At 41.5% G+C, this 15,492-nt stretch overlaps 1 protein-coding gene across 1 annotated transcript in view; it reads left to right on the top strand.

Annotated features, from left to right (window-relative positions):
- Positions 1-9,837, top strand: part of LOC126199423 (modular serine protease-like) — a 207,217-nt gene extending 197,380 nt beyond the window's left edge. The window contains exon 8 of the mRNA XM_049936341.1: positions 9,572-9,837. Coding sequence (XP_049792298.1) covers positions 9,572-9,811 — 240 coding nt within the window. The 3' untranslated portion in view covers positions 9,812-9,837. The remainder of the gene's footprint in view (positions 1-9,571) is intronic.
- The last annotated feature ends 5,655 nt before the right edge of the window (positions 9,838-15,492 follow it).

Genomic DNA, 15,492 nt, shown 5'->3' with positions numbered 1-15,492 from the left:
TACATGGGGGAGGACACATTGAAGGAATTGTCAGCAAGAGTCCATCAACAATTAATCCATACTGCTCCTATACATCCTGTGACAGTAAAATATCTTCACACACATTCATTTCACATTTGGAGAAATGTTCAGGCAAGATTTTACCCACAAATGATTGATATGTTGCTAGCTTTCATCACTGAAACCTACCCAACTCTTGCTAAGAAACATAAAATCAAACTAGCCGCCTCAGGCTTATGCTAAGTGTATAGTGTTGGAGTGAACATTGCACACATACATCAATGCAAGAAAGTTATTAACATTTGGAGTTGAGTGAGGAAAAAATTCTCTCGCATAGTCACAATTGCCATAAATATTTATGTTAACTAAGTTTGGCTACCAGATTGGAAATTTTTTCTCGATGCTAAACACTATGCCTCTGCCTGGCATGTCAGCCACTGGACATTTTTTCTAGCCAAACACACAAGAACTGACACAAAATGTGTTCATTAAGTAAAACAACACATTTTTCAGAAAAGTTGGTTTTATTCCAATAGAGCATATTATTTCTCATTCTTTTGGCCACAAAACCCTATTTTCCAACATTCTCTGTTCGATACAGTGGCCTTTGCCACCTTAGTGGGAAGGCCTGTATGCCTGCATGGTACCATCCTACTGGTCAATGTAAGAGCCAACTTCTTGCTGCATCAATAACCTCTCTGTCTTCCATGTACTGCTTCTTGTGGAGTGCATCCTTCTTTGGGCCAAACAGATGGAAGTTAGAAGATGGAAGATCCGAGCTGAAGGGGTGATGAAGAGGAAGAGTCCAGTGAAGTTTTGAGAGCTTCTTTCAGGTGCTCAGATTATTATGAGGCCTTGAATTGTCATGGAGAAAAGAAATTTGTTTGCATGTGTGGCAATGAACATTTTAAAGTTATTTCTTCAATTTTTTTTTAGGGTAACAGATACACTTCAGAGTTGATCGTTTCACCGTCTGGCAGGACATCAAACAGAATAACCCCTTTATCACCCCAGAAGACCATCATCTTGATTTTATGAGCTAAGGGTGCAGCTTTGAACTTCTCCTTCAGAGGAGAGGTGGTGTGGTGCCACACCATTAATGGCCATTTTGATTCTGGCATGAAGTGATGAACCCATGTTTCATCACCTGTGATGATATTAACAGAATCTTCCATTGGTTCTTGGTAGAACAGCATTATATTACCTGTGATGGTATTTGACAAACAATTTTCATGATCAGTCTCATAAAGTACAAGCATTTCTGCACAGATGGTCCTTCATTCCCCTTAATGGTCATCTGCTAGGTGGTGATGAATGCAGCAGGCACACACCTTTGAGTACCCCAGCTGATGAATGAGTGTGTCAGCACTACCAACAGAGAAGTCCAGTTGAGCAGTGAGGCGTTTGAATGTGATCCATTGATCACTCGAATGACTGTGTCTGCATGTTCCAACATTCAGAAGTAGCGCCTGTGTGCGGCTGCCTGGCATGTGAGATATCGGACAGGTTTGCGTGACCTCGTTCTGATGACAGATGCCTCGCCCAATGTGCACCTCACTTTTGTTCACTGCCAGGTCTCTGTAGACATTCTGCAAGTGTCTGAAAATATCTGTGGTGCTCTGGTTCTCTGCCGAAAGAAACAGTGACTGCTTGGAATGCACCTGCATTTCAGAAGCCATTTTGAAGGCTACATATAGCGCTGCCACCTATCAAATCTTTATGAAACTGTAGGTGCTGAAGCAGGAATATTCCAAGGTGCCCCACACCAAATCCTGTATTTTTGAACGAAAACTGGCACAGGAAAAAAGTTGTTTCATTACTTGTTGAATGCCACTCGTACATAAATTTCATTGAGTACTTGTCATTGCAACATTGGAGTCTCAGATCTCGTCCATGAACCAGATGTGGAGGGACGCTGCTCAGTTATGTGCATGTAATTCTCAAGATAGATAAAGAAAGGAAAATGATGATAAAGAATATGCATTGAAGTCAGTGTTATTGTATCAAGTATTTAAAAAAATGTGTTTTGCATCAGTTGCCTGTTTTTGTGCTTGTTGCAATTATGTTGACTAGTTTCACTAATTTGTAACTAAAACAATTTCAAACAATCTTTTAACATAGGATAAAGAAAATGTTTTGGTAGAAGAACTAAGAACAACTTACTGGGTTGTTACAGTTAAACTGATGGTGTTCAGAGTGCTGCAGTGTGGGCTGTACACATAGGACACTGAAACATTACAGGTACATACATGTGGATGCTCTGTGGAATATGCTGAAAAAAGTAACTGCTTGAGTTTGGAAGTAAAAATATGATGTTGTGAGCAGTCCGAATGTGATTTGGGTGCAGGGAAAGTGGAGGGATGATCAAACACATGATAACAATGGCTCTGTCATGTTTATTAGGAGATGGTCGCAAGTTACAGCATGTGTTCTGCATGGTCTCCTAATTAGCAACATGCTGCATCCATAAAATGGCATGGTTGACACTTGATTGTAGCATATCCATTGTAATCAGAGCAGTATGTCATCACATGCTATCTTTCAGATGATGAAGACTCTGGTTACGTCCCTGATACATGATCTTTCATACATCCCCACAACCAGAAGTCACATGGATTTAGGTTGGGGATCTGGAAGGTTACACATCTTGAAACTGCCCATAGATGATGCTGTCATTAACAGAGGTTTCTTGAAGCAAATCTTACACCTGGCAAGCAACATGTGGTGCCACCCCATCTTGTTTGAAAATAGTGGCAGGGACATAGTTGCTTTCTTGTAAAGCTACAATCATGTGTTGTACAAGGTGGTCATTATAATTTACAAACGTCATTGTACACCTAACAGGCCCATGAGGTGTCATCTCCGTGAGGAAAAACAGACTGTGAATGAAGTAGCTTCTGAACCCACATCACAGTCATATAATCTGAGTGCAGTGAATGTTCCTGCACAACATGTGTCAAAGTAGCAATCCATATGAGACAGTTCTTTGCATTCATGGCACGGTGCAGAGAGAAATGTGCCTCATTCACCTGAAGAATGTTCCCTGGCCACATGTCATCCATATCTACACATGCCAATAAGCGAAGGGCAAAGTCACAGCATTCTAGTCCATCTCAGGACTTCATCAGTGCACATTTTGAATCTTGCACAGATACCAGTGTAAAATGCACCACAAAAACATTTGAACTATTAATCAGGGCAGTGGCAATCCCTGTGACACAGCTCAAGTACTGGCTGCAGAATTTGGGGCATATGCTGCACAGTTGGCTATAGCTGCAGCAACTTCAACAACTACTGACATGGGAATGGGCTGCCCCACTCTCACTGCTACACCATCTGATTCACTTGTTTCTTCAAATTTCTTGATCATGTTCCTTAGCCCATTTATTGACCTGGGACCTCTTTGCAGCTTGTTCTATGGACAATATTCCTGTTACACAGTGCTGCTATTGCTGTCATTCTGATAAAACATTTTTACCAGCTGTGCAATATCTTTCTTAACAACAGGCATTGTGTTTCATGTGGGATACTTACGTCTTCTTAACACTTTACAACAGTCACTTCACAAAAGAACTGAACATGTGTCACCAAGCAACAAACAGCATACTGACATAAAAACAGGAAACATTTCACATTCTGACAACTTACAGTGTCATGTTTTCACCTGGTGGCAGAAAGTGGAACTATTTTTTCAGTATACTCCACGAACACACTGATTAATGAACATATCTATGACATTTTAGCATCCTGCAATCTATACAGGGCCCACTGCAACATTCAGAAACCATCAATGTAACTATACCCACCCAGCTCGTTTATAAAAAAAAAAAAAAAGAAAAAAATTGTGGATCCAAACTGTACACTGCTATAGTCAGCATTTTGACTACTTCTGTTGTTGTTGTTGTTGATAAATGTAAATAGTTTGAAGAATATATTGACAATGGTTAAGCTACACAACAACATTTGTAAAGTTATGTAATTCATTGTGTTTAAGTTCAGTAAAAGAAAACTATTGCAAGTCACGGTGGAATAACTATAATATGGGAAGTTTTGATGTCTACTCTCCACATAGATGAGGTTTTAAGCAGCAGACAGGCACATTGAAAGGACACTGTTATTCTGTTAAATATTATAATCTATCATACAGATTCTTTCTTTAGATGGATGTGCTTGCATGACCACTTTCACCACACACATGACCACTGTCATATCAGACAGTGGTGAGCAATGATGTCACCTGAGCTTTATAGTGGGGAGACAAAAGAGGTGTGAAGTGGAGAGGAGAAGGAATACCAGGGTAGGGATGTGGCAGGAACAGGATGGTAAGCTGTTAGGTGTAGAACCTGGAAGCTGTGGTCTGGGGCTGGAAGGGGGGGGGGGGGGGGGGAGAAACAAGAAGCAGAGAAGGGCTCACTGGTAGCATAGTGAGTGTGCCTTTGGGTGTAGTGTAGTGAGAAGTAGAAAGGGATTGAAACAGGTGGGAACAGGGACTAGCAAAGATTGAGACTAGTTGAGCTACAGGAATAAAGAATATATTGTACTGAGAGTTCCCACCTGCACAGTACAGAAAATCTCACCTTGGTGGGAAGAAACTACATAGCCCTTTCACATTAATGTTACCACTTGTCCAAAGACTGAATAACAACCTATTACAGCAAAGATGAGTTTTTTCAAAAGTACGAACAGGGCCATGCTGACGACAATGCTGTGGCCATATGCAATAGATTTCTTGGTTGAGAATCGATGCCGCAAACAGTCCAGTTGAGGCAGTCCCACAGATTCTCAATTAGGTTTAAATCTGGGGAGTTAGGTGGTAAGGGGAGTATGTTATACTCATTACTCATCCTTGTGATCTTTGAACCATGCATGTACACTGTGAGCTGTGCGGCACATAGCATTGTCCTGCTGGTAGGTGCCATTGTGCTGAGGAAAAACAAACTGCCTGTAGGGATAGGCATGGTCCCCTAGGATGGAAACATACTTCAGTTGATTCATTGCAGCTTCCTGAAGGATGAAGTGGTCCAGGAAATGCCACAAAAATATTCCCCAGACCACACCATTCCCACAATTGTTGAGGGTGTTTTGAGGTTTAATGCTGTACACTCCAACTCTCCGATGCAGCAGAAAATGTGATTCATATGAAAACTTCACCTGTTGCCACACAGTGGACAGCTAGTTGCAGTACTAGCATGGAAATTCCAACCTTCATTGTCAATGAACAGCAGTCAGCATGGGTGCATGAGCCAGGTGCCTGTCACAGAGGCCTAAATGCAACATTTGCTGAATGGTGGTTGAGGAGTTGCTGAGCTGTCAGTTGCTTAAGGGGGGTAGTATGTCAAACGGGCCAACTTGGAGCAGGAGAGGCACCACAGGACATTTGAATTTCCACTGTCTATACTTTCGCAAGTTGTTGTTGTTGTTGTTGTGGTCTTCAGTCCTGAGACTATCCTGTGCAAGCTTCTTCATCTCCCAGTACCTACTGCAACCTACATCCTTCTGAATCTGTTTAGTGTATTCATCTCTTGGTCTCCCTCTACGATTTTTACCCTCTACGCTTCCATCCAATACTAAATTGGTGATCCCTTGATGCCTCAGAACATGTCCTACCAACCGATCCCTTCTTCTAGTCAAGTTGTGCCACAAATTTCTCATCTCTCCAATTCTATTCAATACCTCCTCATTAGTTATATGATCTACCACATTTCGAAAGCTTCTATTCTCTTCTTGTCCAAACTATTCATCGACCATGTTTCACTTCCATACATAGCTAAGCTCCATACAAATACTTTCAGAAACGACTTCCTGACACTTAAATCTATACTTGATGTTAACAAATTTCTCTTCTTCAGAAACGCTTTCCTTGCCATTGCCAGTCTACATTTTATACCCTCTCTACTTCGACCATCATCAGTTATTTTGCTCCCCAAATAGCAAAACTTCTTTACTACTTTAAGTGTCTCATTTCCTAATCTAATTCCCTCAGCATCATCGTTTTGCTTTTGTTGATGTTCATCTTATATCCTCCTTTCAAGACAAAACCATTCCGTTCAACTGCTCTTCTAAGTCCTTTGCTGTCTCTGACAGAATTACAATGTCTTTGGCGAACCTCAAAGTTTTTATTTCTTCTCCATGGATTATAATACTTACTCCAAATTTTTCTTTTGTTTCCTTTACTGCTTGCTCAATGTAATGATTGAATAACATCAGGGAGAGCCTACAACACTGTCTCACTCCCTTCCCAACCACTGCTTCCCTTTCCTGTCCCTCGACTCTTGTAACTGCAATCTGGCTTCTGTACAAATTATAAATAGCCTTTTGCTCCCTGTATTTTACCCCTGCCACCTTCGGAGTTTGAAAGTCAACATTGTCAAAGTCAACATTGTCAAAAGCTTTCTCTTAAGTCTACAAATGCTAGAAATGTAGGTTTTCCTTTCCTTAATCTAGCTTCTAAGATAGGTCGTAGGGTCAGTGTTGCCTCACGTGTTCCAATATTTCTACGGAATCCAAACTGGTCTTCCCTGAGGTCAGCTTCTACCAGTTTTTCCATTCGTCTGTAAAGAATTCGCATTAGTATTTTGCATCCGTGACTTATTAAACTGCTTGTTCAGTAATTTTCACATCTGTCAACACCTGCTTTCTTTGGGATTGGAATTATTATATTCTTCTTGAAGTCTGAGAGTATTTCGCCTGTCTCATACATCTTGCTCACCAGATGGTAGAGTTTTGTTAGGACTAGCTCTCCCAAGGCCATTAGTAGTTCTAATGGAATGTTGTCTACTCCTGGGGCCTTTTACAAGTAAATTCATAAAACTTTGTCAGCAGGACCAGGAAGGATTCAGGATTCACACTTGTAGCAGCGGAAGCTCAAAAACATAGCAAAATAATTTTCTTTACATGTGAAATTTCATCATTTTTTCACTTACTAGTGGCTGCATTTGTTGCTATAGGTACACTTTTCTTCACAAGTGAGAGAGACTGTTCGATGAATTTTGCACAGCATACAAACCATACTTGCAGGTGTCTGAAACTCTAGAATCTATTTAATTTATGAAAAAATGAATGAGTTCTTACGTTTTAAATTTTGTGTTTAGAAAAAAATCAAATTTTTTAGTTAATTATCTCAATTTTTACCACAGTTTTAATAGATTTGGAAAATTCTAGAGTTTTGTACACCTGTAAGAGTGGTTTGTATGCTGTGCAAAATTCATCAAAGAATCTCTTACTTGTGAAGAAAAATATACCTATAGCAACAAATGCAGCCAACAGTAAGTGAAAAAAATGATGAAATTTCATATCTAAAAAAAATTTATTATGTTATGTTTTTGCACTTCCACTGCTATGAGTGTGAATCCTGAATCTTTCCTGGTTATGCTGACAAAGTTTTATGGATTTACTTGGAAAAGTATAGACAGTAGAAAATAAAATGTCCTGTGGTGCCTCTCCTACTCCCCTTAACAGTTGCATGTCTGTTCACCAATATATACATTTCCACAGCATCATTCACCCCTATCATCTGTGGCTTTTGGTGGACCACCGTTGCCTTGGTGTCCATTGTGGGTAATGCCATTTTGCCATGCACGGTATGTTTTAACCGTGGTATCACATGAATGGTTTATAGACTTACCATTTTGGAAATGCTTCTACCCTTGGCCCCAAAAGCCAATGATAATGCCGTTTTGGACGTCAGATAAATTGCTCAGTTTCCACATTATGATGGTGACTGCACTGTTTTCCATGTCCTCATGACATTTTATGTATCCTCCACTGCTAGTGCTGCCACCTGCCATTTGTGAATGGTTACTGCATACTGACATTGAACATAGGTAGTGGTCACATTAATGCGGGTGGACCCAGTAGATGGCACAGTCTGTGAAGCAGTTATAGTCAAGCCACTAAGTTGGGCAATGTATTCAGAAAATGGGTGTTCCAGCTGTTACCATTCAGACAAGTAGCTTGTGAGCAGTCATGCCAATCTAGACTGGTGCACTGTGGTTACAGATAATGTTTATCTAATTAGGGTTAGGGATAGGAGATGCCTGTGAAAAGACTGGAATAGGTGGTAGTGGGAGAATGTATGGGACAGGTCTTAAATCTGTCTGTTACAGGGGAATGAGCCATGGAGCAAGGGGTCGGAAACAGAGATGGAATAGGAATGAACAAAGATATTGGTTAGTGTGGGTAAAGAGCAGAATGCCACTGTGGGACAAGTTGGATGGATAGCGGAGAGGATATTTTTCACTTCAGGACATGGCCCTACATTGGCAGACCTGTGCCAGACAAGACATCTGCATTTTTGTGTGCTCATAAAAAATAAGATATTTAGATCATAATAACATTATTCCAGTTCAAATTACTCATTACATGTGTGTATTAGTGCATTTTTAAGCTCACTATTAAATGTATCACTTTTCTTTACACATTAGCCCAGAAAATGCAAAAAGATTTTAAGGTCAGGTAGTAGACATATATTTGTTTATGTTTTGCACAGTTAAGTTAAAGAATAACATTCAGTTGTTCTGTTTTTCATGCAACAATTTAATTTGAAAGTGTCCATTAATTGTTAAGTTCATATTTCAGGAAAGTACCTGAAATCTTAAGTTGTTTGATTTAGAAACCTTCACGCTAGTCATTTGTCTACATACGGTTGGTGTACAGTAAAGTTACATTCTGTTGAGATGACGTTAATTAACAGATACTGCCATTGAGTGGGTGATAAGTTCTTATTGCAAGTGGAAATAAATAACTTTGTAAATTGTATCATACACATGAAGCCCTAAGCTGTAAGCCTAAATTTTGTTGTTCATTGAGCAGTCTGCTGCTGACTGAAATGAGTTTCATGCAGTCCTGAGGGTACTATAGCAGATGGGATGTATCTGTGCTGAGAAATTCCTCATTTGCTCCAAATTCTGAAGCGTTCTTAAAAGTGATTCAACAAAGGTCCTGGCAGGTGTATATATCCAGGACTCCCTTCTTCATGTACAAAGGCTAGGGAAGGAGTTGGCATTCCACTGCCTATCATGCCGCAAGGGAATTCAGGGGAATGAATTAACGGATGTGACAGCCAGGAAGCATGTCTTCTAAATTAGGTGGCTCAATTCGCTGTACCCTTATTTGTAAATTCTTGCTGTTGAGGTCCATCATCCTGTTACATATGAAATGAGCATATAACCCCTTTTCTGACAGTTCAAATTTCAATCTAGGCTCTGGTTCAGTCTCTAAAGATGCCATAATTGATGAGATTTTAAACCTTAATATTTCTTCTCTGCTTCATAATGGTGGGTGTGCAGTATTTTACTTTATAGAGCAACTGGACATCATCTCAAGAGTCATAAGCATTGCCTTCCAGGTATGTGACAACTAGGCATCTGCTGAACAGTCAAGCTTAATATGTTTGTAGATGTTCTCTTTCCTTTTGTTAGAGTAAATTTATTGGCTGAAATATTCATGAATATCTTTAAGTTTCCATCTGAAGCTTGGCTTCACTATCTTTATTTCTCTCACCCATTTTTCTAAGTGATTCTTGGAAGATCAACACAAATATAATATAATGTGTCTCATCTGTCATTTTAAGATTGCTCACTGGGGTTACGTTGACAGGCCAAGCCCAAATGATGAAATCCTTACATCCATATTGCCAGTTTTCGAGTCTATGCAGTGTAACGAAGTACTTCCTGTCACTTTTAAACCTTTTTTTACTTCTGACAAATTCTGTGCAGGATATGCAAATGGTGAGTGTTTTAAAATGGTTATTCATCTGCATTTAAAGGAAATTGTCAATATGCTCTTGCCACTGAAAAAAAATTTCTTTTAAGGTTCTGCTGTTTGCTTGGATGATGATGGAGGTGGCTTTTTGTTGGAGCAGGAAGCAACAGCCACAACTAAACAATGGTTCATTCAGGGAGTATATAGTCTGGGTGTTCCACCATCAGTAGGAACATTGTGTCCAAGTTACCCTGTTCTTTTCACTAAAGTGAATGATCATCTGAACTGGCTCAAGACATACTATGACAAATACTAAAAAGAAAGTGACATTGAAGCACATGTGCCATAATTATATGTGGAAGAACTTTTAATATTCTGGATTCCACTTAATGTAAATATGCTTATGATTTGAGTTTGATCAGGGGTAGCTGTTAAACTATAGTAAAGTTTCTTACTGAAAATGTAAATATATTTTTCCATAAGGAATTGTCAGAGTTTATTTGAAGTTAAGAAAGAAATCCTAAAACTGACTACTGAAAATAACTTACTTTACATACATAATGGGAGTCATCCAGAATAAAATTACTGCTTGAGATGTCAAGCCACTGCAATTGGAATACTTGTATGTCCATATTTAAAGAAAAGCAAGGAGGAGACATGTAAAGGTGGTAGAAGTAATACAGAAGTAGCAGTTTCTTCTGTCTTTAAACAATGTAAATGTTGCTTGGATGTAATACCTATAGGCAATATAGTTTTAGCAGTATGAATTTCACATACTTCAACATTTATGAAACAGGTTAATTCAAATATTAATGTACCAGACATATGAAACTGTTATCTGGAGAAGGATACATGATATAAAGTGACAACATGGTTCTGATATGACGTAATAGATCTGCTACATAATTATTACCAGGAGATAAATTAGAACATTCAAATCCTGCTAAATAATAATCATATGATTGTCACTGTCTCTGAAGCTTGTGTATTGCAGAGACACAGTTTCAGCACACCTGGGTATTACAGCAAAATAGCTAGTTCCTTCAGTTTGTACTATGACTCTGAGTAAGTAATATGTAAGTCAACAATGATCAGTTGCTACTATCATAAAGAAGACACATTAAGTTGCAAGCAGGCACAATTAAAAGACACTTCTCACTTGTGACTCTTGTTCCAATTTAAATATTTAGGAGCCAGTTCCATTCCATCCATTCTTTTGTTTTTGCTAATATTTTTATTTTTTATGCAGTCCTTTGTGAAATATGCTCTAATGTTACCACTTAAATATTTAATCCTCTTCGTTAACAGTGCTAATACTCCAGACATTATTTTTTGGCACATTACTATGTCACTAATAGTACAAATTTACCTGCCCAGAAAGCCGAGACCATTGAAGCACTTGCTTCTGGGATGTGGAACACGCCAGTCCCAAATCAAAGTCAACTCGTGGATTAACAATGGAGGCCGTTGTACCGACCAGCCTGGATGTGGCTTTTGGGTGGGTTTCCACATCCTCATGGGTTAATACCAGGCTGATTCCCACATCCCGCCTCAATTACATGACACACAAACACTTTGAGAAACCTTGTCCCATTTGAACAGGCAAAGTACACTAGTTGCTGACAGAATGCTACAATTGGTATTTGTAGGCAGTTGATCAAGATGGGGATATTTTTGTTGCAGAGGTGGTTTGAGGATGGTATGTCACTCAGTGTTTCACAACAGAGTTTTTAAAGGATATTATAACAAAGTACCTGCTATTTACCTTAGAGCATTTCAGGAAGAAGCTGTTTCTGAAGATCTGATGTCAGCATTATGTACTTCATATTATTCTATAATGTTGTGGAATAGGATGTTGCAACAAAAATGCTATACATTCTTAACTTTTAAAAAACAATGTCTTTCCTTCCCATCCCATCCAGTAATTCTTCCCTACCTGGAGTTCTGGGTGACTTTGACGTAACTCCAATCTCCTAAACCTCACCAGGCTTTTTCCTTCATCCCTCTTCTTTCCCCCTCATCTCTTCTTCCAAGAGGAGCCACTGCCCCCATAAGGTTGCACATTTCCTTCAATTTTATGTGGTTTTCTCCTGCTGCCGCTTGTTGAGAAGATCCATCCAATTATATTAACATTAAAACTGATTGGCATGAACCAATCAACATGGGGTTCATAATTAATAATAATAATATCATGATATTTACCTATCTTTGAAACACTGTTGCTAAGTGCCACTATGAACTAAGTTTTCGGGTTTCTGATTATGTGCACCATTTCTAATTCCTAGTGTGTTTCCTGTTGTACAGGATCTGCTGTTTACGTGATTTGACAGATTTCATTCTTATTTCAACTTTGTGGCCAGATGCTCCTCATGTGATGACATTCATCAGATTACATAAGGGAGGGAAGTCATGTGCCCCATCTGTCTGGTTTACATGTATCTCTACTATCTATAAATTAAAGCCCACTTACATTTTAACATGTATATTATAAGGGCCAGTCAAAAAGTCCCCATTCAGAGGTCATACAACTTAGAACTGGTATGCCAATCAAGCAAAATTGCCATGACCATTGAGGCAGTAATCCCACTGATGCACCAGGATGAAGATACCCATTTGATAAAACGCCATGTCCATTGCATGAAGAAGACCGTAATAGTTTGAAGCGTTCTCCGGCGTTCAGCCAGATAAGATAGTCAAATGCCAATGATATTTTAGAGAATAACCATTCCACCATCATCAGGTAGTGCTGATGCAATGGTCTGACTGCTCTCTGCTGCTTGTATTTATTCATGGGTCCAGGTGTGATTCCGCACACTGACAGTGTGTTCAATGGTTGGGGAAGTGGAGGCTGTGGTAGGGATTTTTTTTTTGGGGGGGGGGGGGCGCAGTATCTCTTCAGTGGCCATGGTGGAATGAGTCTTATGTTTGCTTGCACCCTTGCTCCTTGATAGAGCTTAGTATTGGTTTCCAGGTCTTACAGAGTTGGTAACCAGTGTCCCTGTTGTTGAGGTTGTCTGTTACACGAATTTCTATGGCCTCTTTGAAGATACAATTCCAGTAGTTATTTGTGGAGGCCAGTACATCAGTCTCGTCATAATTCACTGTGTGTCCAGTGTTTATGCCGTGTTCTGCTAAGGCACATTGGTTTCGTTGCCCTAGGCAGTTGTACCATTGGTATTCTTTGCATCAACCTTCCGCCATACGGACTGTTTAGCCAGTATACACTCCTGGAAATGGAAAAAAGAACACATTGACACCGGTGTGTCAGACCCACCATACTTGCTCCGGACACTGCAAGAGGGCTGTACAAGCAATGATCACACGCACGGCACAGCGGACACACCAGGAACCGCGGTGTTGGCCATCGAATGGCGCTAGCTGTGCAGCATTTGTGCACCGCCGCCGTCAGTGTCAGCCAGTTTGCCGTGGCATACGGAGCTCCATCGCAGTCTTTAACACTGGTAGCATGCCGCGACAGCATGGACGTGAACCGTATGTGCAGTTGACGGACTTTGAGCGAGGGCGTATAGTGGGCATGTGGGAGGCTGGGTGGACGTACCGCCAAATTGCTCAACACGTGGGGCGTGAGGTCTCCACAGTACATCGATGTTGTCGCCAGCAGTCGGCGGAAGGTGCACGTGCCCGTCGACCTGGGACCGGACCGCAGCGATGCACGGATGCACGCCAAGACCGTAGGATCCTACGCAGTGCCATAGGGGACCGCACCGCCACTTCCCAGCAAATTAGGGACACTGTTGCTCCTGGGGTATCGGCGAGGACCATTCGCAACCGTCTTCATGAAGCTGGGCTACGGTCCCGCACACCGTTAGGCCGTCTTCCACTCACGCCCCAACATCGTGCAGCCCGCCTCCAGTGGTGTCGCGACAGGCGTGAATGGAGGGACGAATGGAGACGTGTCGTCTTCAGTGATGAGTCGCTTCTGCCTTGGTGCCAATGATGGTCGTATGCGTGTTTGGCGCCGTGCAGGTGAGCGCCACAATCAGGACTGCATACGACCGAGGCACACAGGGCCAACACCCGGCATCATGGTGTGGGGAGCGATCTCCTACACTGGCCGTACACCACTGGTGATCGTCGAGGGGATACTGAATAGTGCACGGTACACCCAAACCGTCATCGAACCCATCGTTCTACCATTCCTAGACCGGCAAGGGAACTTGCTGTTCCAACAGGACAATGCACGTCCGCATGTATCCCGTGCCACCCAACGTGCTCTAGAAGGTGTAAGTCAACTACCCTGGCCAGCAAGATCTCCGGATCTGTCCCCCATTGAGCATGTTTGGGACTGGATGAAGCGTCGTCTCACGCGGTCTGCACGTCCAGCACGAACGCTGGTCCAACTGAGGCGCCAGGTGGAAATGGCATGGCAAGCCGTTCCACAGGACTACATCCAGCATCTCTACGATCGTCTCCATGGGAGAATAGCAGCCTGCATTGCTGCGAAAGGTGGATATACACTGTACTAGTGCCGACATTGTGCATGCTCTGTTGCCTGTGTCTATGTGCCTGTGGTTCTGTCAGTGTGATCATGTGATGTATCTGACCCCAGGAATGTGTCAATAAAGTTTCCCCTTCCTGGGACAATGAATTCACGGTGTTCTTATTTCAATTTCCAGGAGTGTAATATTTCCCACAGCTGTACAGAATTTTGTATATGCTCATTTTCTTGAGGCCGACAGTCTTTCCCCATCGCTACTGAGGCAGACATCTTAGCTGGTGGTCAGAAGACAGTGTTGATCTTGTGTAGCTTCAGTAGTCTCCCTATTTTTGGTGACACATTGCCTGCAAAAGATAGAAACACCAGGGCTTTTTTCCTCTTCTTCCATTTGTTCATCATCTTGTTCCCTACTGCACTTCTGTTGTCAGAAGGCCCTTTGGATTTGGCTGTTTCCGTACCCATTCTTGTGAAACACAGTCTCCGGGTGTCTGAGTGACATTAATATATTCTGTTCGTCAGAGGTCGTATGTGCTCTGTATACCGACGTGTTAAGCACTCCATTTAGCTGATACAGATGGTGGCAGCTGTAAGCATGAAAGTAAAGTCAGTGTGAGTGGCCTTGCAATATGTGCTGTGACCTAGAAAGCCATCTGACCTGCACTGCATCAGGACATTAAGAAAGGGTAGTTGTCCAACTTTCTCAATTTCCATAGTGAACTGTATGTTATTATGAAGGGAATTTAAATGTTGTTTAAATGTTTGCAGTTGATCCTTTCCATGTGGTCAAATTACAAATGTATCGTCCACATATTGGAAGAAACATACAGGGTTCAGTTCGGCAGTTTCCACGGTTACTTCTACGAAGCTCTCCACGAATAGGTTGGCTACCATGGAGTGAGAGGGCTCCCCATGGCCATTCAGTCAGTCTGCTCATAGTACTGACTGTTGAAGACAGAGTACGTCGATGTTAACACGTGCCTGAAAAGTTGTCAGTTCTGCCCCACTGATTAAGCTCATAGAATCTTCCAGGGGGACTCGTATAAATAGTGACATGACATCGCAGATGACCACGATGTCAGGTTCTTGTGAAGTTCGCTCCTTCAGATGGCCAATGAAGTCCATCGAATTCTGGATGTGGCCCACACATTTGCCCACAAAGGGTCATAGCAGATCCGCCAGATGCTCTGCCAGCGGGGATACATTGGTGCCTCTACGTTGCCAACTGTCAGTTGTATTCCATCTTTGTGCATGTTTGGAAGGCCATATATCCTCAGTGCTACAGCCAAGCACTGGCAAAATGTCTTGATGTCCATATCCTCGAGCTCGCCATT

This window comes from Schistocerca nitens, chromosome 8, assembly GCF_023898315.1.
Source record: "Schistocerca nitens isolate TAMUIC-IGC-003100 chromosome 8, iqSchNite1.1, whole genome shotgun sequence".
Lineage (NCBI taxonomy): Eukaryota > Metazoa > Arthropoda > Insecta > Orthoptera > Acrididae > Schistocerca > Schistocerca nitens.
The sequence above is the reverse complement of the archived record's forward strand: the minus strand, read 5'-3'. Positions and strand labels throughout refer to the sequence as shown.